The following is a 25,450-nucleotide window of genomic DNA, read 5'->3' as shown; positions in this document are numbered from 1 at the left end:
ATTTTTCATTGTCAAGACGAGTTGTAATTTAATTTAATATTATAAATGTACATGTAATAATAATTATAGTAAGTTGAAAAATTAAACATCAGTCGATAATAAAATTTTCAACGTGTAACAGCTGACCGCGTACCAGTCCTTATTTGACAGTTAGGCACGCTGGTCATTTAACCAGACGTCAAATTTTATCCTCTTTGATAAATGTTCCACTAGCTCATGATTATCTATGAATTTAGGCGTATTCAATAGAGTTAATCTCAAGGTAATTATTTATTAATAAAAAATTTTTGACATAACAATGGTAATTTTAGTCATTTAAGAATTATAACCTCATTAATTTTCATCACCAACAATAATCAATAAATAATTATATACCATTAACTTCAATTGTTTGTATTGTAGTAATAATTAATTAAAATAATACCCCAACAATAATCTGTAATTACTGGTGACAAAAAGTGTAATAAGTATAATTAAAATTGCAGGATTCCGGAGGAGGAATGTATTCAGAATGGGCATCATTGAGTGCTTTGATACAAAGAGGCTCAGACGAAAGCCGAAGTGTTTTGGAAAAATTTTCCTCTGGAGCTGGACGTGAAGTAGCTCTTCCAGTTGTACGACAATTAGCATCTAACCTCGGAATTACCCAGGCCGCTGAACCCAGTCCGTTGACAACAGACAAAGAAGTTCAGTGGTGCATGGAAGTGATATGTTTTGGACTGTCATTACCACTTGCTGAGCATGATACGGTTAGAGATTGTGTTAATGTTTATTGCGAGTGGCTGTCAGCGTTGTACGCTTCACCAAAGATCTCTGTACCAAAACCTATTGTTGAAGATCCTAATTTTTATGCGCGAAAAATGATCAGTCATTTTCACAATTTATTTGTCCCCAGAAAAGGTGAAGGTAAGAGCTTCGAATTATTGTTTTTTTAATACAATAAAACACTTGAATATTTTTAATAATATTGTAGCCAGTAGATGCACTGATTTTTCACAATAAATAATCCTTTAACACTCTATTATTCTTTTCCCTGCCAATAGTCTGGCCCTTTTTATATCAGGACTTAGGTAATTAAACCATCAAATTACCTGTAATTACTTAAACTTTATTATCGCTTGTATATTGCTTTTATAATTGTCTAAGCTTTTACTTTGCTAGTAAGCAATACATTTAAAAAAAAAAATAGAAGTTAATGTTTTTAATTTTTAGGGGCTGATACAATAAATCGACAAGCAGTACTTTGTCACCGAGTATTGCGAACCCTTCAGCAAGTAGCGAGAAGTCAAGCTACTTTGGAAAGCGAAACCTGGGAAAGTTTGTTATTATTTTTAATTGGTATAAATGATGCGTTACTTGCACCACCTGCTGTAAGAGAAGATGCTGGAGAACAGCTTTGCGAACGAGTTCTCGGTGTTTTACTTGAAGTATTTATTTTAAAAATAGTTTTATTCAAAAATATTACGATAAATATCTTATATTTACAATATTAATTTAATTTATTTATTATTTATTTCAGGTATGGCTGGTAGCGTGTGAAAAAAATTTTCCATCTCCTCCATTGTGGAGAACTCTTCGAGAGTCTTGTTTACGTTGGCGCCATCGTCTTGCTTTAATAGAGCAATGGAATCGCGTTTGTTTGGCTTTAACAGCAAAATTATTGACTATAATGTACGGTCCGATGTTTCCAGAGTTAAAAATAAGTGAAGAAGATGCACAAGTGGTGCCGCCGACAATGTCAGATGAGGCAGTAACGCAAGCATGGTACCGACTATTGCGTACTGTTGGCGACCCGGTCGATTTATGTAGACCAGCTGTAATATCACAGACACAAGCTTTCTTACAATATGCGATAGCAAGTCCCAATGTTGTGGATCCTTGTCATCACCCATGTCTTCAAAGTTTACCGCAAATATTTTTAAAAGCAATAAAAGGAATTGCCGGACAAGTTGATGCGTTTCTCGGTAAGATTTTATTGTAGTAAACAATATGATAAAGCACCGTTGGTACCAATTTTTTTTTTAATTTCTTGGGGACAAATTCACTCGATTTATTATATCAAACTGAGTGCACAACTGTCTAAATTCAGTATTGAGGTGGTGGTTGCATGTGGAAAATTTTTTTACAGGAATTTCGCAAGCCTGTTGCTGGGAAGAGTGCTGTGTGACTAGCAGTACACCAGGATCTAGTATACACGGAGTAGGAGGTGTTGGCATGGATAGGATTAACAACAGAGATCAATCGCAACCGTCGCCTACGCCTCCAACGCAACGGCGACTTGCCAAGAGTTTCAGCGTCACACCTTCTGCTGTCACTAAGGGTACTCAAGCTCTTGAACTTCCTTCATCACACATGCACAATCTTTCAATAGACTTTTAATTAAATAGCAATCAAGCGTGAAATAATAAATTGTTTTGTTTTAAACAGGCATACCTAAAGCATCTCTCATTGGTTTAACGAGCAGCCGACTTTCTAATTTGCCACCCACTATTGCTAATTCTGGACCATCTTCTACGTCAAGCACAGCGTGTATGTTGAATTATTTATTTTTAATAAAATACATAGAGCAACGATAATAACAAAAAAAAATAATAATATTTAAGCTGTCACATCTCTTGGTCATGATGTGAGACCTCCTTTGGCACCGGGACGACCTAAATGTAATAGCATTCTTCATTTATTTGGTGAATGGCTATTTGAAGCCGCTTTTATCGGTACTGATGGATGGTCGCAAAATTTGCCACGTAAGATTTTATAATAAATAATATAATATAGTAATTAAATGAATCAAGAATAATTTTTTAAAATTGAATACAGGCTCGAAACGTCCATCATCTGTATTAGTCGAAGGTCCAAGCTCACTACAAGAAACAATTACTGAAATCCCCTCGTCTTTAAGCATTGATCGGTATGAATCTGGTAGAGCGGAAGCTATGGGGGCTCTTTGTCGTATTTTCTGTGCAAAAAAAACTGGAGAAGAAATACTGCCGGTCTACTTGGCGCGATTTTATCAAGCCATGTACCAGGGTCTCAAAGTAAATGAGCCGCGGGAATGTGGTGAAACCCTTGCTAGTATTTTAATAAACTCTTCTGACCTTTTTCGACTGGACTTGGACGGAATTGAAATACTTGCTCCTACAGTTATAACTGCTCTTGAATTGGTATTACCTGACAAGGATTTAAAATTAAAGTCGACATCAGTATCGAAAATTGAATTGAGAAGATCATCTATTCAGTTACTGATATCAATGCTTGTTCTGCCGATTCATTATCAGGTTAAATTTAATTATTTGCTTGTTGACTGGTTAGTTAATTTGAAAATTAATTAATTAGTGTGTTTTTTTTTATTAAGAATCTTCCAATTCGTGAGCTACCTACCCCTGGAAGTTTTAATCAGGATAAACCATTAATAACTTTTGGTCAACTAAAGCCTCGACTAATGAATTTATTGATTAATGCTCTTCAAGTAGAGACTGATCCTCTAAACACGCACATGTTACTTGGTAAATATTTTTCTATATATATTTATTTAAATTATATTTTTTTTAACTAATAATTAAATTACAGGTGGATTATTGCTCAGCGTTCAAGACTCTGCAATAGTCGAAGAAGTAGAACAATCAGTAGCTCAACATACATTAACAAATGAAACTCCAACAAATTTACTATCATCTGGTATGTTATTTGTCTTTGTGTGGTAAAGGAAAAAAGCGCTTTAATTTTGAATATTAATATTTTTAATATCGCACTGACAATTACTAACTGCATTCGATTGAATTGTATAAATTAATACTTAATACCGGCACTCTTATAAATAATAGCATTGCTTAAATCATCAAAACTAATTGTAAAATAGCCATTACAGCTTTTTTTTTAACCAAATTTTTATTTTTAATTATTTTTATAAATACATTTTTTTAAATTTACTTTGGTTGTGCCTTTGCCATTATGATTCATCATCACGCTGCTTGATAGTCAGCAGCGATTCAACAAGTCAGATAAGCATTTCAAGTGATCAACGATCGCTCAGTGGGACTTCTGACGGTGGTACTGTCCAAGAAGAAAGTCCGTCTTTCGGTAAATACAGAATGACAGCACTTTATTTTTTAATATTTTTTTCATCCCAATTTAGTCCAGCGAAAATTGCTTATTTTTATATTTTATACTATTTTGTATTTTTGTTTTTTAATTATCAACATTTTTAATTTAAAAAAAAAAAAAGAAAACACTTATGCAAAATTTGTTACAGATTCAGCTCACGCTCTTTTTTTGAGAGCAACTTATTTAGTTTGTCATCGATTAATATCATCATGGAAAACAGATCTGAACATTTCTCTGGCCGCTCTGGAGTTATTAGCAGGTTTAGCACGAACAAAAATACGTGAAACGGGTAATTAAAAATTTTATCAAAATTAATTAAGTAAATTATTATTTATTAATAAACTTTTTGTATATTCATGCAGCTAGACCACTTACAGGTGTGATATTCTATTTCAAGACAATCTATTTAATAAAATAATAAGAAATATATTTATTTCAGATGCTTTGGAATGTAAAAGAGCCGTTAAATGGCTGTGTGACTACATAACTTATCAGTGCTGGCGACCACCTCCAGCTCATTCAAAAGACTTACATTCCTCGATAGTCGCTGCTTTTGGTTGTTTGACAACCTGGCTAACTGCTCATCCACAATTACTTCAGGATAAAGACTGTCTTACAACTGTTTTTGAAGTCGTGGAGCTCGGAATATCAGGATCAAAAAGTGTCGGGAAACCGGGAGAGCCAATTAAAATGAAAGATGAAAAAGAATTGAAGCCAGCGTCTATGCGAGTACGAGATGCAGCAGATGCTCTTTTGACAGTGATTCTCGAACAGGTAATACATGTAATTAATTAATTAAATATTAAAAATAAATGTACAACTTTAAATATATTTTAGGTTGGTTACTTTCCTAGTCCGTGTGGTGCTCAATCACTTTCATCACTTATAGACGAAGTAATTTTAATTCAAAAATGTAAAAATAAACCTAGTGAGCGAAATGGTCGCCAAGCTGCGCTCGAACGTTTCCGATATTTTGTCGCCGAAAATTCTACAATGCTAGCACTTCTAGAAGAGCCACTGGCACATCAAACAGAGCCTCATCCAACAGTAACTGTTTTAATTCGCGGTCCATTTGGTAGACATGCATGGGTAATGCAGCTTCGCCATTTACCGAGACATAAATCAGGCATTCGTAGTATTAATTCTAAACCAGGAAGACCATTACCTCTATCAGATCCGGCACCTCGGTCAGAGTATAAACCGAAATTCTTCCCAGACAATATTGATCGAATCCCTCACTGTAAAATAGATGAATCAATACCAACTCTTGAAGCTGTTATGAACGAAACTGAAGAACTCAAGCATCAACATCAATTATTTGCTCAATTGTTGGAGCGACAAATAGAATTGGAAAAACGCCTAAATGAAGAACTCAAATCAAAAAAGAATGACAATTTCAAAGAGTGCGTACCTCCGGAAAACTGTCAAGAGTTTCAGACAGCAAGATTATTTTTGAGCCACTTTGGGTTTTTAAATTTTGAATCACATGCTAACGATGAAAATGGTACTGGTGGGCTAATCGCCTTAGACCAAAAAATTCCTGGTTTTTGCACGGATCTTGAAAATCTCGACCATATAAGTCCGAGAACGTGCGATACAGTTCATGTATTTTACGTCAAAGCTGGCCAAAAAAATCCATCAGAAATTTTAACAAACGTCCAACATCACAATGATGTATCTCCGCACTTTCTTGAATTACTGAGCTCACTCGGTTGGCCTGTAAACGTAACCACCCATGCAGGGTGGACTGGTCACGTCTCCACGTCTTGGCGAGTTGCTGCGCAGCCTAGTAATCCAAGTGCGTTAAGTTCTGATCACGGTGGGGCAATTTTTAATGGTGAGACCCATGTTTTGTATTGGGCAGACGTGAGTTCAGAGATCGCATTCATCGTGCCTACTGGGTCAGGCTTAACTCAAGTGCCGGATAATCTAGATGAAGTTAGCTATAATAGTGATACAAGTGCCGGGCAGCCATGGTATGAACGAAGTGTAAGTGAAGTTAGTACTCGAGTTGGGCCTTCTCAGCCCAGTGGACCCAGAACAATGTCCTTGGACTTGGAGAAACAGCCTTCGAGTTTAACTGGCTCTGGCCCATCAAGTGTTTCGAGTAATCAGGAGCCTACAAGAACGAGACGAACAGCCAAACACTCTCTTCCTCGTCAAACGGACACTAGAATTATGATCGTGTGGCTTGAAAGTTTAGAAGACTATGTTAACTTTCCTATTGGTAGGTATTTAATTTATAAAATAAAGTTATTATGTTGGATTAATTAATTATTTATTAATATTTCAGCTGAACTTTTACCTTACACTCACACGGGGTTGGAGTCATTCAGAGTTTTACAGCCTTCAGATGTCCATGTTATATTTCTTCACGCATTAGGGAACGGATTACTGAGAGTTAAGTTACAAGGGCCAGTATCGAGAATAAATTTAGCAACTCCGTTGGTTGACGGTATGGTAATTTCACGAAGAGTACTAGGGACGCTAGTTCGACAAACAGCTTTAAATATGGGACGAAGAAAAAGACTCGAAAATGATAGGTAAAATTATTTTATTTATTTTTATACTGAGAATAATGATTATTGAACAAATAAACAATTGAAAATCTATTGTTGCAGTTATCACCCGCCACACGTGCGTCGACGATTAAAGATTCAAGACATAGTACAAAAGTATAAAAGAGATTTATCACGACCAGAGTTACTCACTCTTTTGTTCAATAAGACATCAACATAGATCAAAAAAAAAAAAAATAACTATAAATATATAAATATATAAATACTATAATATAATCAATTAAAATATTTTTCAATTATTTTTACGTATAATACTGTACTAAAAGCTTTAAAATAATTTAAATCAAATTAAAAGAAAAAAAAATTGTTTGTCACTGATGCAACCTCACATATTTTTTTTACTTATCAATTTATAATTTACTGATAAAAGATAATTTGATAGTAGCGCTAAGCTGTCAATTTCTACACGTTCAAGATATAAAAATCTTATTATCAAACCTATAAATCATCAATCAAATCATCATCAGTCACAATTTAAAACTAGAACAAGTTAGTACTCAATGACAAGCATTATACAAACTTGAGTTATTTACTTAGTTAATATATATATATTTAACTAAAATATGAGTTGATTAAAATGAGTAAATACTAAATAGTGTTTATGGCCTTGTTATTAATTCTAAGAATAGCCCCCAGATTAAACTCTATAAGACAATATAATACGACAAATTAAGCATCTTTTAAACTGACGCAGTGAAAATTTATAATTCATGTGTTGGTGCACTGCGAACCGAGTAAGAAGATATAAAATATAAATGGTAAGTAATAATAATACTAGATTGATCATTAATTTATGTAACAAAACTCAATGCTTAACGTAACGATTGCCAATTAAATTGATGATGATACATGATGCCAATCAATTGTTATACCGAGTGTCAAGAGTAAACAGCCAGATAATGTTTCGCAGTGGAAGTATATTTGTAATGATGACGATTCTGATTCGCTTTTATGTTATCTTCATCACTATCATTAGAAAACGAGTTTCTAGTATATGAAATATATAATAATGATGTTAATACTGCAATGTCATTATTCCAAGTCAGTTTAATAGCTGCACATTGAAAATTACGTCAAAAACAAGAATTACTGTAGTTTTGTAATATCATTAAATTATTTTTAAAAAATATATAGGATATCGCTTAACATATTAATTAACTGTTTAATATTTTGTTATAACTTATCGTAATCCAAATAACTATTTATCAGCTGTAAAATTCAACCCAATGATAAATTATTAAGTAATAAATTAATCTATCAATTAAACTATAGTATAAATAAAATTTTTACTCCCATTCTATAATTTAATTTCCGTATAGCTGTCATTACGCGGAAATAGGACATACAAACGCGTAGAGCACAAGAATTGATAGTAATTGAGTGGAATGAAATTGTATCAGTGGAGTGCATTAGTGTGAATTGAATAACAGCTCGATCAAGATATTAAGTGTAACATCTGCTAACTGGAAAATAAAATACTATAAATTTAGGATTACATATATGTATATAATAATAAAAAATATTAATACTTGTTCAGAAAATTACATACAATAGGATACCGTAAATTTATGTAATTAAATTTACCTGAAAATAATTATTTGTAAATAATTGTAGTCTTTCGTCCTTGGCGCTTTTTTGTCCTCGTGAATCCTCGATTATCATCGTGATACCTAGCGTAATGTAAGATCGAGAATTACTCATTGCATCGATAACTTGTTATGTACATGTAACTAAACATTGGCGTTGTATGTGTGCTGGTAAAACGCTTGTCATACAACACTATCTCACTATCTGGTTCTGGTTACTGGACACGGCGATTTGCGACCAGTAACACCGGCAATGTCTTCCAATACCAGAAGACATCATTATTATTTACCATCATCATGTTGTAGTGAATGTTACAATTATTAATTTGAGTGGATAAGGTTACTTGAGGCTAATATAAATTAATCAACATCACGAAAACGCGGGTGTCCATTCGTGTTGTTTAAGTACTTACATATATACTGTTGTCTCTAAAAAAAAAAAATATATACGAATTTTAGTTTAATTTTTATTTATTGTTCTGAAAATAGCAGACATCTGACAGTTTTTATATTTATAGAAATGATGCAAATATTGTAGAAAAAATTTCCATCAATTTTAAAAAAATTCTCAACTTAAAATATTTTATTTTATTAATTAAAATTAAAATTAAAAATCTGACAATTTTTGTGTTTATAAAAATTAACATGAGAATTTTTCAGGTGGAATTTATTCATTTTTATTTTTAATTTTTAGTGTAATTTTTTTATTTAAAAAAAAAAAAAAAATCTAATGTTTGTTACTTTCTGTCATTTTTATGAAAATACCGAGTTAACGTGCGGCGATTGCTTTGCACCTTGTTATTCCCACTACTAATTTAAATTTCATTCTTTCTCATTTTCTCTCTCAGCCCAGGACCAGTATACTTTTGACGACACGGCTCTCATTAGGCCACGCAGATTTTTCATCATACGACGCTGCTGCTGCTGCTGCTGTTGCTGCTACGACGCTGCTGGTTTACCTATACTCCACCACCTTGGTATAGGTTGCGAAATTAAATTACTTGTGAGTTCACTCGTACCCATTCTTGTACTTAACTCACCTCATGTTATTTAATGTAACAAATAGAAGTGTGTACTAATGTAATATTAGTATTTAATTTGATTATTATTTTATATAATCAACAGTACACGAGTTTTGTGTGGGAATTTCACGTGCCGGACATAACTGTTAAAATAATAATGTACTTGTTCATTTTTAAATTCTTTTCAGTACCATTATTGAATTAAATTTTTTTGTCTGTTTTTTTTTTTTTTTTAGTTGGATGGTAAAAGTAATCAGTTTTGCAACTTATTGAAAAAAAGTTTGGTGTTGGAATAAGAAATTTAAGAAAATTATAAAGGTTAAACTCTGAAAATGGAGAATAATACCATGGACCTGTTTTGCGGCTCAACATTTTGGGTAAGGCTTACTTATTTTAAAAATTTTAATTTTTATAAATACATTAAATAGAAGTAACTGTGATGAACGTGTATTGAATTTTCTTGAATGTTAATAAAACAAGCTTGTATGTTACATCAATTTTTTTTTTTTAATATAGGATTTAAATGTGACTTGGAATACCACGGATCCAGATTTGACTCCGTGTTTTCAAAATACTGTGCTGGTATGGTCGCCATGTATTTTTCTCTGGACATTTTCATTGCTAGAGGCGTACTATCTGATAAACAGTAAACGAAAAAATATTCCTTATACATGGAAATTTATTTCAAAAGGTGTACTTACTGCTGTTCTAATTGTACTTAGTATTGTTGATTTATCAGTTGCAATACATAACAGTAATTACACGACAGTTTTTAATGTTGACTATTATACACCGTTTATCAAGATCATAACTTTTGTAAGTCTATTTTCATTATCAATTTTAAGCTTTAGATTAAATATTTTTTTGACATAAATATTAATGTATTAATTTAATTTTCAGGGATTAGCATTATTATTACTGCACTATAATCGAAAATGCGGAATGCGAACTTCTGGATTATTGTTTCTGTTTTGGTTTTTGTTAGCTTTATGTGGTGCCGTACAATTCAGAAGTATTATCAGAGATTATAAGGATCAAGTAAGACAATAAGAAATAAATGATTAATTTTTACTAAATAAATAAACAGACAATTATTTATGTAAACTTTTTTTTTTTACAGCCTGAGCTGCCTTACTCTTTTGGATCATACTTTGTATATTATCCAATAGTCTTGATACTGTTTTTGCTCAATTTTCTTGTGGATGCAGAGCCAAAATTTTCGCGATACGGACAGGTAGACAGGCCATGCCCGGAACAATCTGCATCATATCCGTCAAAAATTTTGTTCGGATGGTTTGATTCCCTAGCGTGGAAGGGTTTCAAAAAGCCTTTGACTACCTCTGATTTGTGGTCCATGAATCCGGAGGATACAGCTTCGGAAATTGTGCCAAAATTCAATAAATACTGGACGAGAAATTTAAAAAAATGTGACAAGTAAGTAACTTTAAATACTTTTTTTTATTATTGGTAAAATTTGTCTTCCATTATTAATAAGTATATGTGTAATTGCTAACAAGGCTATGTTGTAATTACTGTTGGTAAGAAAATCCTTTAAATATTATTTGCATTGAAAAATAAAATAAAATTATAATAAAAAAGTTTTAAATCAATTTTCAGCAGTCAAGGTACGAAGGCGTCATTTCGAAAAGCCTCCGGCCAAGTTGATTTCAATAGTACCCGCAAGAAAAAAGTAGCTTCTGTAATTATACCTCTGTACAGAATATTTGGTCCAACATTTTTTTTTGGTGCGTTACTTAAACTGTCACAAGATATCATGACATTTATCAGTCCTCAAGTTTTAGGGTAAGTTGCTGATTAAATTAACTGAGCTATTTATCTAAATAAATAAATTAAAATAATTATGCAATATTATTACAGATTACTTATAAATTTTATTAATTCAAAGGATGAAGCTCAATGGAAAGGTTATTTCTATTCAGTTCTCCTTTTACTGACTGCGACATTTCAAACATTAGTCCTGTCACAGTACTTCAATCGAATGTTTATCGTCGGCATGCGAATGCGCACTGCTCTTGTTGCGGCAATTTATCGTAAAGCTCTTAGAATGTCTAATGCCGCACGTAAAGAGTCAACAGTTGGTGAAATAGTCAATTTAATGTCTGTGGATGCGCAACGATTCATGGACTTGATGCCTTACATAAACATGATATGGTCGGCACCATTACAAATTGGATTGGCTTTATATTTTCTGTGGTATGAACTTGAAGTGGCTGTTTTTGCCGGTCTAGCTGTTATGATATTCCTTATTCCAATCAATGCTGTTATTGCCAATAAAGTAAAGACACTGCAGATCCGACAGATGAAAAGCAAAGACGAACGAGTTAAACTGATGAATGAAGTATTAAATGGCATTAAAGTACTTAAATTGTACGCTTGGGAGCCGTCGTTTGAGCAGCAAATTTTAAAAATACGAAACAAGGAAATAAAAGTACTTAAAGAGGCGGCTTATCTTAACGCTGGAACGAGTTTTGTATGGTCTTGTGCACCATTTTTAGTTTCCTTTGTTTCATTCGCAACGTTCGTCTACATAAGTGACGACAACATTTTAGATAGCAAAAAAGCTTTTGTTTCTTTAAGTTTATTCAATATTCTTCGGTTTCCACTGTCCATGTTGCCTATGGTTATAAGTAATGTCGTACAAGCGATGGTTTCTATTAAGCGAATAAATTCATACATGAATGGTGAAGAGTTGGACCCAAATAATGTTCAACATGACCAGTCGGAGTTACATCCACTGATAATTGAAAATGGAACTTTCGCGTGGGGCCCAGAGTCATTGGAAAAACCTACGCTTAAAAATATTAATATGCAAGTCCATCATGGACAGTTGGTAGCTGTTGTAGGAACAGTTGGTTCAGGCAAGAGTTCACTGATCTCAGCTTTCTTCGGAGAAATGGATCGAATCAGCGGAAGAGTTAATACCAAAGGATCAATAGCTTACGTCGCTCAGCAAGCATGGATTCAAAATGCCACATTGCAAGACAATATTCTATTTGGTAAGTCCCTGGATAAAGCTCTCTACGCCAAGGTGATTGATGCATGTGCCCTTGGCCTTGATATTAAAATGCTACCTGCAGGAGATCAAACGGAAATTGGTGAGAAAGGAATAAATTTGTCTGGTGGTCAAAAACAAAGAGTTGCACTTGCTCGGGCAGTTTACACTGACTGCGATGTTTACTTCCTGGATGATCCTCTGAGTGCTGTTGATTCACACGTCGGAAAGCATATTTTTGAAAACGTTGTGGGTCCCAATGGTTTGCTAAAAAAGAAAACACGTGTACTTGTAACTCATGGTATCACTTATTTGCCGGACGTTGATAACATTTTTGTGCTAAAAGATGGAGAGATTACGGAAAATGGGACGTACAAACAACTGATGGAAAAACGAGGTGCGTTTGCTGATTTTCTTATTCACCATCTGCAAGAAGTTAAACCTGAAGATGAAGCTGTACCTGAGTTGACAGAGATAAAACAACAGCTTGAGTCAACTATCGGATCAGAAGAACTTCAACAAAAATTGACGAAAGCAAGATCTAGGCTATCTATGACTCATAGTGAGTCTGGATCTATTGATCAAAAATCTTTGAATGGTTCTTTACATAGGCAACAATCGATAGATAGCCAAAAATCTGTCAATTTGATGAGAAGTACCAGCATTAAGGAAAATTCACTTCCAATTAAAGGAGAAAAAATTATCGAAGCTGAAAAAACAGAAACAGGAAGTGTGAGTATTTCATTTAATATTATTTAAATTTAAATCCATGTTTGTTGATGATAATTTTTTTTTAAATTCAGGTATAATATCTTGAAAATTTGAAATAAGCAATAATTAAAAATTGAATTATAATTTATTCTCTATACCTGATTTTTAAATAATATTTAATTAAATTAAAAGAGATAATGTTTATTTATCTCCTTTGTTATTTAGGTAAAATTACGTGTTTATGCTCATTACTTGAAATCAATTGGTTGGTTTTTGTCAGTGTCAACAATAGTAATGAACGCTGTATTTCAATCATTCAGTATTGGATCGAATATCTGGGTCAGTAAATGGTCTGACGATACCGAAATGTTGGTCAATGGAACACTTGATAAAGTTAAAAGAGATACGTATGTCGGTGTATACGGTGCGCTAGGTATAGGTCAAGGTATGTTTCTTTCAATATTTACAATATCATTTAATTATAAACAGAAAAAATCACTCTACAAATATGGTCTCACACAATGACGTTCAATTTTGCTGACGTTGCCTTTAGTCCAAATATTAAACCTGGATCGGGATTGTTACATATTGTAGTTGAATCAATCAGTCTAGTTATGACGATTGCAGACCCAATTCTAATGAAAAAATATTACAGGAAGCACGAAAATAATAAGCAAAAAAAAGAGTTGATCATTTTAGTGACATAATATAGTCTTCGCTGATTGTTTGACTTTTCTTCCACTCGAATTTTAAACGACAATTAGAGCAGCGAGTGTGGTTTGCTGTGTATTTGAAGGCGCGACCAGTATTGTTAACAACAATTATTTTAATTTATTTCTTCATTATTTTTACTTGGTATTTTTTAATTCCCAACAATCGTTCTTTTTTCAATTTTCAATAAACTATTAAATAATTATAAATTTTTACATCCCTAAGTAGTATAGTGGTATTTAATGCAATATAAGCATGTCTATAAATTATACATTCTTATTTTATCGTACTGAATTTAATCCTTTAGGGAACTAGCATTAGAAGACAACTAATTTACTGCTTTATCGTATTGGATAATTGATACTATGCATGGTATTCTTTTGAATCAATCACAATATTAAAAAAAAAAGAAAAAAAAATAAAAATGAATTAATCTTTATAATTGACAAAATTAATTAATCAGGAAATGAATGGTTTATTATATTTTGCTTACACATTTTATTATCATTGTTTTAAAAATAAATTTCAGCAATTTTTGTGCTTATCGCACAGTTAATAATGGCTATTGGTTGTCTACAAAGCAGTAAACAGCTGCATTCCGAATTATTATTTGGCATTCTACGTTTACCTATTGGATTCTTTGATACAACACCTTCAGGCCGACTATTAAATCGTTTTGGCAAGGACGTTGATGTTATCGACAATGCATTACCGGCAAATCTTAGAGCATGGTTATTTTGCCTCGCAGGGGTACGTGAGACTTATAAAAATTGTTCTCACAACAGCTAAAAACACCATACCACGTATTTTATTTTTATTTTTATTAAATGCACTATTTTTATATTTCTTCTATTTAACATACTGATACGATGTATCACATTCTACCCACCAAAACAGTGTCTTGCCGTAGAAATAGTCTTTATACTATTTTATTTATTTGTCAACTAACTTTATTAGTTTTTTTATTCAGCTAACTCTTATTTTTCTCTTGAATATTTTTATTTGTTTGCACCCTGATTTTTTACCTTATTTTAGTAAATAATACTAGTTGCACCTTCAGCACGGTTAATCCATACTTATGTACCTCTTATCATGCGTTCAATCCATCTAAAAATCCAAGTTCAATTGATTAAAAGTCGCTGTTCCACTATTGAATTAAGTACAAAATTAAATTACAAATATTATCTTAGCACATTAGAAGTAATATCAAACTCCACTTTTTTTTTTTTTTTTTTTTTTTAATAATTTCTAGGTATCTTATCAATCGTAATATCACTACTATTTGCAATAGGACCTATTAGTGCATCTGTATTTATATTTCAAGGATTATTGACACAAGTGCTTCGCAATCCTATGTCATTTTTTGATAGCACACCGTCCGGTCGTCTATTAAGTCGGTTTGGTAAAGATACAGACGTTATTGACAATATTATACCAATGATTCTACGTACTTGGCTTAATTGCGTACTCTCGGTATGATTAAATAATTACAAAACTATATAAATAATTTACAATGTATAAAAGCTTAAAATAAATCTAAGTAAAAATCACGGGTAAAACTTATGTGGAAAAAACATTCGAGTTTTTAAATAAGTTATAAAATTTTTACCTCCTTTTGAACCATTTTTCACAAAAGTTTTTTGCCTGTTGAAAAAAAAAAAAAAAAAAAAAAAAAAAATGAAGCAAATATTAATCTTATAAAAATGTGATAGATATCAAATGCTTGCGTTGCTTCCTGAAGATAAAAAAAAATTATATTAAAGCCCCATTAAACCATTACTCTCATCACAATCATTATGGCGAACGTTTTGTTGGTGACTTTTTTTCCATGAGGTGATTTTAAAAAATCCAGACCATATGTGTTTGTTTATATTTGAGAATGTATTTTGTCTGGGGTTATTAATTATACAAATAGCAAGGAAAAGAAGAAGGTTCATGCTATGGTTGTTTGAAGATTTAGTTATTGTCATGTTACAGTCTTATCGGTGGTATTCTCATCAATGTTTATATACGTTGGTACTCTAAGATCATCCTCATCACTGATGCGTGAAGCTTTATACAACATAATGCGTGGTCCCATGTCTTTCTTCGATACGGTACCCACCGGACGAATACTAAGCCGTTTCGGTGCCGATGTAGACATCATGGATTCAAAACTACCCTTATCCATTGTACAGTGCCTACCCTGTTGTTTGAGGGTAAGCTTTCATACGCGATCATATTCATGGTCATTATTGCATTACTAATTGTCATATGTTTATTACTTATTATTTTATTTTTCTATGTTGCATGATTAGTGTTTTATACATTATACATAATGCTAGTAATATTTTATTTCAATTGTTGACGGATACAGTTATACTTTTATGCTTGGTTTATTCTTCATCCTATTTTTTATCATTCGCAGTGGTATAGAAATAAGTCATTATTTTACTTAACAAGAAAATTTCATGAACCTTAAATAGCAGACTTTTTTTTTCAAGTAAAAAATTTTATGAAGAATAATTTTTTATTAATTAAACTTTATAAATTTTACAATTTACAGCTTTACCGTAATACATTATCTTCAAAATTCCTAAAAATATCAAAGTTTAAACAATTTGAAATAGCTTTAAAAAAAAACTAAACTGTTTCCCTAAAATTTTTATTAAATTTTAAGTTTAGAAAATAAATAACTCATGAATTTACATGGGACTAAGTTATTAATATGTAAATTGATATTTTCTTAAAAATAATAGGTGGAATTAGAAACATCTAAAATTTTTATAGCGTAAAAATTATTATTTAAAGTTTTCCAATTTCACAAAATTTATTAACTTTAAATATCATTGGTGCTGCTAGACTCTCCTTAAATACTTGAATTTTTGGAATTTAAAAAAAAATTTAAGAAATTTGTACTTATGAAACAATGCCTAGTGTATAAAAACAAAAATTGTCTGCTATTTTCAGAATTAATAAGATTAAATTTTGGATTTTTTATATTGAAAGACAAAAAAAATTCCATTAATAAATGACACTACTTCTAAACCATTGTTTTTTTATCAAGTATTTGCTTGAACTCTTTTTTTTTTGTGCTCTAGAAATTATAAATTAAGTATAATTACTATTTTTTCTGTTATTTAATTATTCCTTTCATACGCAATAAAAATACTATACTTTAAAATAATTTTAAAAACTAATAAAAGTGTCGGGTATTTCAATAAATAATTCGCGTAACATTTCAAATCATATCGGCGATATGCATGGCACAGCAAACTTCACTCCCTCGCCTAGTGGTGGCAATTGATTAAATCTCAAATAAAAATATGATAACAATATTATTTAAAAAATCATGATAAAAATTTTCGACACATTGGGCTCTAAAATAACAAAATTAATAATTGAAAAAGAAAAAAAAGGATGCTACGGTTACAATGATCGCCGCCCGTCTTGTTGTAGCGTTGAGTTTTTTCTGCGATTTGGCTCCACAGCTGGGTTGCTGGCTGGCTGCTCGCCAGATGCACTTGGTAATGCTTCGCGGGATGATGCGTGCATCATTAACCTTCTTTGATACTACCCCTACTGGTCGCATTATCTCCAGGTTTGCTAAAGATGTCGACGTGCTGGACACTTCGCTTCCGCAGCAAATTTCTGACTGCGTTTATTGTTCATTTGAGGTAATTTAACATTAATGACGAATTCAAATTTCAGTCTTACTAATTTTTCAAATCAAACGTGCAAGAAATCTTGCATGGTATTTAAATAATTATTTATTAAGTTATAGATTTAAATATCAGTTCTGCTATTTGTAAATAATTTTATTTAGTATAATTGTGTCCGTCACATTGGTAGCGGTTTCAAATTATCATTTCAAGGACTAGCTTCTTGTTTCTCATTACAAAGAAACTTAATGCTTGTGCTTATAATTTTCTAATTTCTACATGCGGTGGTGCATTGTCTATTAATATTTATTATTTATTACTTTTTTTATGTAGCACAGCTTTGCATGTTTTTATTTTTTTGTGTTTTTATTGTTTTTTTAACTCAATTATTTTACGTAATTTTAATTATAATTATCTTTTAACGGAGTAGTTGGTAATTTATTAATATTGAGTATGATTTCTTTTTTTTTTTAATAAATTTTGATTAAAAATAAATATTTCAGGTCATTGCTACACTTGTAGTAATAAGTTACAGTACACCAATATTTATAGCGATCATAGTACCCATTGGTGTTCTATATTACTTTATCCAACGTTTTTACGTTGCGACTTCACGTCAATTGAAACGATTAGAATCTGTTTCTAGATCGCCAATATATTCTCATTTTGGAGAATCTATCACAGGTACTTATAATTTATATTTAATTGTTCTTTAATAATTTAATATTTTTATTCTTTGAATTACTAAAATTTACTTTTTAGGTACCAGAAGATATTTATGATATTTTTAAGGGGTTATACTTAGTTGCGAGCCCAAAAAAAAATTTTTTTATGTATTTTTTCTAAAGAGATATTTTATTTATCAAACATATAAAAAACTTGTGCATAGAAAATTTCTTATAATTGGATTATAGTCGAGTCTCGTTATGAGTCCTATTAGTGTCTCTCTCACATTAACGCGAGTCTGGTGAGAAAAAAAAAAACAAATAGGATTCATAACGAGACTCGACTGTATATGAAATGGAAAAATCCAAAAAATTTATTTCATAGATAGATAAAAATGCAGGTAATAGTCAAAATTTTGATTTTTGAAAAAATTACCGATTAAAAAAAATGTTTCGATTATCGAAAGCATTTCCAACTTCAAGTAGTTTGAAAATCGAAATAATTATCATAAAATTTTTTTCTTCGATTAATACTGGGGGAATATGTCTAACAAAAAGTTGTATAAAAATTTGAAACCAATCGGTTAAGCTGTTTTGAAGAAGTCGTGCTCACTGACTTTAAAAATACAGTTTTGATAGCGTTTTTATACGCTTCAACTACTTTCGAACTTCAAGAATATTTGTCGAATCAATTTGAAATTATCAGAGAATAATAATAATAATTTTCTTCTATAATTTTAAAAAAATATATGTACGTTCCAAAAATGCCAAAAAAAAATGATTTTTTGAAAATTTTAACTAAATATAACCCTTTTATATAAAAAGAGTAATAAGTATCGTATAAAAATTTCTCTGGATTGTAAAATAAAAATAATTTAAAAATAACTTTATATTCTTTTAGGTGCCCAAACAATACGAGCATTTAATGTACAAGAAAGGTTCATCTACGAATCTGAACGTCGAGTTGATTTTAATCAAATGTGTTACTTCCCAGGTATTATAAGTAACCGGTAAGTTTAAGAATATTTTTCTAAAAAGTACTTGAGAAATACGTCTCTGATTAATGGGTGTATTAACAATGTCTTTTTGTTTGTCTTAAGATGGTTGGCAGTGAGATTAGAAATGGTCGGCAATATGATAATATTTTTTGCGGCAATGTTCTCAGTAGCTGGCCGAGATTCTCTGAGTGCCGGTCTTGTGGGTTTGTCAGTAAGTTACGCACTTCAGATAACGCAGACATTAAACTGGCTTGTAAGGATGACATCAGACGTCGAGACAAATATAGTGGCTGTGGAAAGGATAAAAGAGTATGGTGAAACGCCACAAGAAGCTCCATGGGAAATTCCCAGTACAGCCCCACCGAAAGATTGGCCTTCAGAAGGCCGCGTCGAATTCCGTGACTACAAAGTTCGCTATCGAGAGGGCCTCGATCTTGTACTCAACGGTCTCAGTTTCAGTGTCAACGGTGGAGAAAAAGTAGGAATCGTTGGGCGAACTGGAGCTGGAAAATCCTCGTTGACATTGTCGTTGTTCAGAATAATCGAAGCCGCCGAAGGAAAAATATTCATAGACGGCATCGACATATCAGAACTTGGTCTCCATGCTTTGAGAGCGAGGCTGACAATTATTCCTCAAGATCCAGTCCTCTTCTCAGGCACTCTGCGTCTCAATTTAGATCCATTTGATGTACACACTGATGAGCAGATTTGGCAAGCACTTGAGCACGCTCACCTTAAAGCGTTTGCTAAAACTCTGCCTAATGGTCTTATGTACTTAGTATCTGAGGGTGGTGATAACTTGAGTGTGGGCCAGCGACAATTGATCTGTTTGGCAAGAGCGTTACTGAGAAAAACTAAAATTCTTATCCTCGATGAGGCTACTGCTGCTGTAGATTTAGAGACAGATGATCTTATTCAGCGGACGATACGAGAAGAATTTAAAGATTGTACAGTTCTTACGATTGCTCATAGGCTTAACACAATCCTTGATTCTGATAGGTACTTATTTTTTACAAAAGAAAAATTAACAATCAACATCAATGAATTTTGAAACTAATTTTTTTTTTTTGTTTTAGGGTCATTGTTCTAGATAAGGGAGTAATAACGGAGTTTGATAAGCCTGAGAATTTACTTCAAAAACCAACGAGCGCTTTTTACAGTATGGCTAAGGACTCTGGAATCGTTGCGTAGTTTAACAATTTATAATAATTAAAATTATTTAAATCTCATCATTTATTTAATTAATTTTATTTTTTATAAATTGATGTTAATTTTGAACTTAAAAGCGCACAGTGTATTTCTTCACGGCGTTCGTGAAAAATTCCATATCTTACACAGCAAATGAAGAAAACAATTTAAAACAACTTGGCTCGCAACTTTTAAAATACTAAATCGAAAATTTTGATTATATTCAGTAATTTATAATTAAAATATTTAACCTGAGCCATTTAAATTCAGTAAATTCAATCGCTACCAACTCAGTTATTATATGAAATACTGCCAGTTAACCAATTGTTGTTTTATGATTTAATTATTAAGATTTACAGATTATTTTCTTTGTTTAATTTTTCTATTAATATTATTTTAAGTGTCTTTTATTGCCGAATGTGATTGATTTTATATTTATTTGTCATTTGTATACTTAATTTTGTTTAAATAGGAGATAAATATTAACAAAATATCACAAACTAAGAATAGATTTATGTCATAAATTTTGTTACATTTTGGTATAGTGTAAATTATTACAATGCACCTTTTGCCTTTTATCAAGTGATGATATAAGAATTTTTAAGTACAATCTAGTAATAATTACAATTTTATCTACTTAATCAATTTAAACAAAAATAAAATTTCAAACGAATTACTACAATAATAATAATTATTATTATCATTAATAAAATTATAATAATAGGTATTAGGTAAATTATATGATTAATTAACTTGATAAGTTGCGAAAAATTAAAGTAGAATTTATTAATTAATTATTATTTATCACGTTATCAGAAGCTTGAAAAAATCTAATACACGTTATATTTTATTTGACACAGAAGTTTTATGCAAACTAGCAATAAAAACAAAAGATAAACAATATTTGTACCTAATATTACGTACTTACCGTGTGGCTAAGTACTTTTAATTACCAATTTACGAAATAATACATCACTATATATGAGCTCATATTTTATTTTTCGGTAATAAAAGAATAAAAATAATCCAATAAAAAAAAATAATAAAACAAAGTAGTTAAATTTTAAAGAAATAACCCAATAAACCATATTTGGAAGCTCATCAGTTGATTTTAGATATTTTTTTTTCACTTTATTGCAATTCAACGTTTGACAAAGCATTTTTTAATTTATTACACTTATTACAATTCTTTTTTATGTACTTTCTCACCAAAATTCACACAAATTGAAATCATTTACCTACTTTCAAATATAGACTAATTGTTCGTATTATTTTAGTATAGAATATTTTTATTTATTAATCGTTATTATTTTTTATTATTTATATACTTTATTTGTGTAAAAATCAACGTCTTATACTTAATCATAAACATATTCGTTTGGGAATTAATGGGTACTCGTTAAAAGAATACTCTGGCAGACGCATAATGACATACCCGATGCTATTATTTAATTAAATTTATTTAAAAAAACGAACAAAAAAAAAACTAATGATAAAAGTTTAAGACACGTAATTGATCTACATTTTGTACTTTGGTACGACAAAATTTTAATGGAAATTAACTATAAAATAAATTTCAATTAATTAATTAATTTAATATGAGTTTAAAGAAATCATAAAATTAATCTGTTTTTTTACTAGCTTCATCTTTCGTACTCGCCACAGCGACTTGTTTCTTTGAAGCATCCTCCATTTCACCCGAATAACCGAATTCGTTAATTCTCGTAGGATCTATTCTGTATATCCACCGCTGATACAAAAATATAAAGAACACTATATCATCACGAAAACATCCTAATCGATATAACGTCGGCATTTTAATAATAAAAGCAAATATATCATCGATGAATGTATTCAAAAATTTATACGACAGCATACGCCAGGGAAGATGAGCTACGCTTTTTAATTTATAATTAATAAATAATTGTGGCGTCATCATGATGAAGCCAAATGTTAACAAGAAACCGTAGAGCATATTTAAAACCCACGAGTACCATCCCTTGTGCTCGAGGTACATCAACGAGTAAATTGCATATCCGGCCACAAGAGGATACAGAGCCCATGATAGATATTTGAAGGCAAGTCTGTCGTATTCTTTGGTTGAACTTTCGACGTAGGAACTTTTGTCGCGGAATGATACTGTAGGGAATATTCCCAGTATTTTATGGCTTCTATCGAGAGAGATGTCCACAACTTTGTTGATCTTCCAGATTTCAATGCACAAACCAATACCGCAGCTCAAACGAATAAGAGTGTTGGTTTCGTTGTCCAAGACGTAGAGCAGCACAACAAGAGATTGAAAGACGTTGAAGAAGACTGACCTAACTGACAGACCTTCCAAGGTTTTTCTGTTATTCCAGAATTGGATATCTGTAAAAATATATTTAACCATTAATATATCTTTCTTAAAATTAATAAATAATAATTATTTAAAAAAACAATTTACCATTTTTGAAAGCCAAGAATTCAAACACGCTGTGTAAAATAGATACAAAAATAGTCATTCCCAGTAAGTAAGGATTAGTTTCAAGAATTGTTTCTTTCAGAGTATCCTGGTCGTTGTCATCTTCATCAGCAACGTCTCCCATGAATGAAGAAGTCCATTTATTCCTCATATTTTGCGCCGAGTACAATTGCAATTTGAATAGAGATAGTGGTTGGTAAGTGAGATGCAATTCCAATTCCTTGATAGTGTCATTAAGTGGAAAGTAATCGCGCTGCATGTTCCAAAAATCGTTTACATAAATTGGAGGTTTGTAGAAAGAACCTCCTTGAACAAATTCGATGTACTCATTCAACGGTGGCGGGACTTGCCCTGACACCCAGCCAGTTTGATCAATCACAAGGTTAATTGTCAAATTAGGATGCCAGTGTGAAACTATTTCTTGATCCATTATTTCAGCTTTTTTTATTTCTTCTTCAGTAGCTGTTGTTTCTCCCGTTAGTAAATTGTGTCGCTTCTGATATTTTATCTTTTTAAATTTATTAACCATTTTTTTAACATATGACACTTGATTCGCTGAATACGCGCCCTTACCATCCTTAGGATTTATCGACTTTCCGGTTTTTGTTGCGTAAATGTGCAAATAAATCGATCCATTGCGTTTAAGTTGGCTTGAAGGTTCGAATTTGTAAGCAAAAAATCTTGTGCCGTCGTTGTTGGCACCACTCGTCCAATCACCGTACATCAAACTTTTTTCTTTCCATATCAACGCCTGCTGATCCTCAAAGTTATTAAAATGATCTGATTCTGATAAAAATACGTACAAATCAAATAATGTTCCATTCTCAAAAATATTAGCTGCCTGATATTTTGGAACAGCACCATCGGCGCTTGCTGCTGTCGATGCTGGATCTGCAGCTGGTCTTCGGAAGAATGACGTGATAAAATAAATAACTAATGACCTTATAATCAGTGACTTTAATACTGCTAAAAATGATTCCCATTTTGTTGGTTGGTATTTTTGTCTTTGGGCGTCGATTTCAGCATTTATCTGAAAATATATAAATATAAATTGAATTATTTAAATCATAATAATAATAATAACAATTGTTGTAAAATTTTTCGAGATAATTGTGGATTTGGGTCATTGTTAAATAGGGAGTATACCAAAAATATTACTCTGATAAATATAGAACTGAGATAGAATATTGAGGTATGAATTAATTACGACTAGCAAACATACACGTGTACTTGACGATAAAATGTAATGACACGCAATTGAGTACGTGTCCTTACTAAATCAACAAGGATCAACTAGATCTTACTCACGAGATCATGCTATCAGAAATTATTCAAGTTAAATTATTTTATGGTAATTATTAATAAACTAAATGAAATTATTAATGATAAACTTACGTTTCTTTCTTGATTTTCTTCAACAACAGCAACTTCACCGTTTTCTTGTGGATTTTCCATTTCACTTGAATCATTTGCTACTACTCGATTATCACCGTCATTCGCGGTGTCCGCCATCTTTCAATCTTTTAAAGTTTATTTTACGATAAACACACTTTCTAGCTGTCGTCGTGTTAGAACTGATTTTACCGACTGTTGATATTTTTGAAAATAATTTTTTTTTCTCTCACCCATTTACACATTTCTGAAATTAGTCACACCTAAATGTCGACGAATAATTGCAAACATTATTTTTCAGAAAAATTAATTAACCCTTCAGGACATGGGTGTTTTGACTCACCTTATTTACTCTGGCCATGAGAAAAAATCTCATGGCTTCTGCGCATGCGCATAGAACATTATAATTCAGTTTTCTTACGAAAACGTTATTTATTTTTAATTTTTAATGTTCTTAGACTATAAAATAATGAATTAATAATTCTTTAATTGATAATTAATTAATAATTAATTAAGTTTAAATTTATTGCTAGAGTATTATCGATTAAAAAAAAAATAGTACACATAAAATGTATTTGTTAGGATTACATATAAAAAAAAAATATTGACTTACGTTTATTAAACCTCTTAATATTATTTATTTGAAAAATATTAAATATTAAATTATAAATTTTACATATTTATGTAGGTAAACACAGCACAATATTACACTATTATTTTGGCGGTTAAGTATGATGTAAATAAATATGGCGGACGCGGACTGCGAAATGAGCCGAACTCGGCCGAATAAGAAACGAAAGCTAAAATCTCCCACCTTTTAATACTCTGGCCATGAGAAAAAATCTCATGTCCTCTAAAAAAAATTATTTTTTTATTATTTTTAATCAAAAAAAAATTTTTTTATTGTATGTGTGTCTAGAAAACTAAATTATAGGAAGATACAAAAAATTTCAAGTAGCTTTTCCATTTGAAATTTAAAAAATATTTGAGATTGAAGTTGCGCATGAGAAAAAATCTCATAACCCATGTCCTGAAGGGTTAATTTTACGAATAAAAAATTTATGTAATGATTCAAAAGGTTTGTATGTATGTATTTTAATTATTTTTAATTTATTGATATTTGTAACGAAATTAAACCATAAATTAATTAAGATCGTACTACCGGTTTTAGAATTGACGTTCAGAATTTAATGAAATTTTGCATATTGGTACTTTATAATATCATAATAAAGCAGTAAAATTTTTGGAAGCCTGGCAAGTCCTAAAAAAAAGATATTAATATCTACATATTTTTGCTTTTACCATTGATCCTTATGGAGAATCACAGACTTTATTTTATTTCACAAAACTGGACGTTCAGATTCTTATAAAAATCAAGA

At 31.3% G+C, this 25,450-nt stretch overlaps 3 protein-coding genes across 18 annotated transcripts; 2 read left to right on the top strand and 1 right to left on the bottom strand.

Moving 5' to 3' along the window:
• Nucleotides 1-63: 63 nt before the first annotated feature.
• LOC123274199 (ral GTPase-activating protein subunit beta) lies at nt 64-6,885 on the top strand. Of its 5 annotated transcripts, XM_044741717.1 has the most exons (18): nt 64-262; nt 486-906; nt 1,044-1,070; nt 1,213-1,427; nt 1,520-1,964; nt 2,129-2,320; nt 2,428-2,529; nt 2,604-2,744; nt 2,818-3,275; nt 3,353-3,503; nt 3,568-3,675; nt 3,976-4,077; nt 4,250-4,390; nt 4,464-4,478; nt 4,541-4,875; nt 4,939-6,328; nt 6,395-6,644; nt 6,723-6,885. In XM_044741717.1, exons 1-18 carry the CDS (start codon nt 227-229, stop codon nt 6,838-6,840), a joined length of 4,647 nt encoding a protein of 1,548 aa, XP_044597652.1. In that variant the 5' UTR covers nt 64-226; the 3' UTR covers nt 6,841-6,885. The 5 variants fall into 5 exon arrangements, with proteins under 5 accessions (XP_044597652.1, XP_044597654.1, XP_044597655.1 ...); XM_044741719.1 differs by lacking the exon at nt 1,044-1,070; XM_044741720.1 differs by lacking the exon at nt 3,976-4,077.
• Nucleotides 6,886-7,068: 183 nt separating this feature from the next.
• Nucleotides 7,069-21,696, top strand: LOC123274200 (multidrug resistance-associated protein 1). Of its 12 annotated transcripts, XM_044741726.1 has the most exons (16): nt 8,474-8,671; nt 9,115-9,269; nt 9,392-9,447; nt 9,525-9,665; nt 9,805-10,104; nt 10,189-10,326; nt 10,409-10,722; nt 10,806-10,826; nt 10,906-11,091; nt 11,167-13,033; nt 13,238-13,457; nt 15,701-15,921; nt 17,868-18,048; nt 18,931-19,039; nt 19,130-20,026; nt 20,104-21,696. In XM_044741726.1, the coding sequence occupies exons 4-16, from the start codon at nt 9,621-9,623 to the stop codon at nt 20,216-20,218; spliced, it is 4,614 nt and encodes a 1,537-aa protein (XP_044597661.1). In that variant the 5' UTR covers nt 8,474-8,671; nt 9,115-9,269; nt 9,392-9,447; nt 9,525-9,620; the 3' UTR covers nt 20,219-21,696. The 12 variants fall into 12 exon arrangements, with proteins under 12 accessions (XP_044597662.1, XP_044597663.1, XP_044597659.1 ...); XM_044741727.1 differs by lacking the exons at nt 8,474-8,671; nt 9,392-9,447 and adding an exon at nt 7,069-7,438; XM_044741728.1 differs by lacking the exon at nt 9,392-9,447 and having other exon boundaries at nt 8,472-8,605.
• On the bottom strand, nt 20,977-24,317 carry LOC123274201 (cleft lip and palate transmembrane protein 1 homolog). Its single transcript, XM_044741735.1, has 3 exons — nt 24,075-24,317; nt 22,662-23,709; nt 20,977-22,585 (listed from the first exon to the last, which is right to left on the bottom strand). The coding sequence occupies exons 1-3, from the start codon at nt 24,189-24,191 to the stop codon at nt 21,837-21,839; spliced, it is 1,914 nt and encodes a 637-aa protein (XP_044597670.1). The 5' UTR covers nt 24,192-24,317; the 3' UTR covers nt 20,977-21,836.
• Between the last annotated feature and the right edge of the window lie 1,133 nt (nt 24,318-25,450).

The sequence above is a fragment of the Cotesia glomerata genome, unplaced genomic scaffold, assembly GCF_020080835.1.
Source record: "Cotesia glomerata isolate CgM1 unplaced genomic scaffold, MPM_Cglom_v2.3 scaffold_26, whole genome shotgun sequence".
In the NCBI taxonomy this organism is placed as follows: domain Eukaryota; kingdom Metazoa; phylum Arthropoda; class Insecta; order Hymenoptera; family Braconidae; genus Cotesia; species Cotesia glomerata.
The sequence above is the reverse complement of the archived record's forward strand: the minus strand, read 5'-3'. Positions and strand labels throughout refer to the sequence as shown.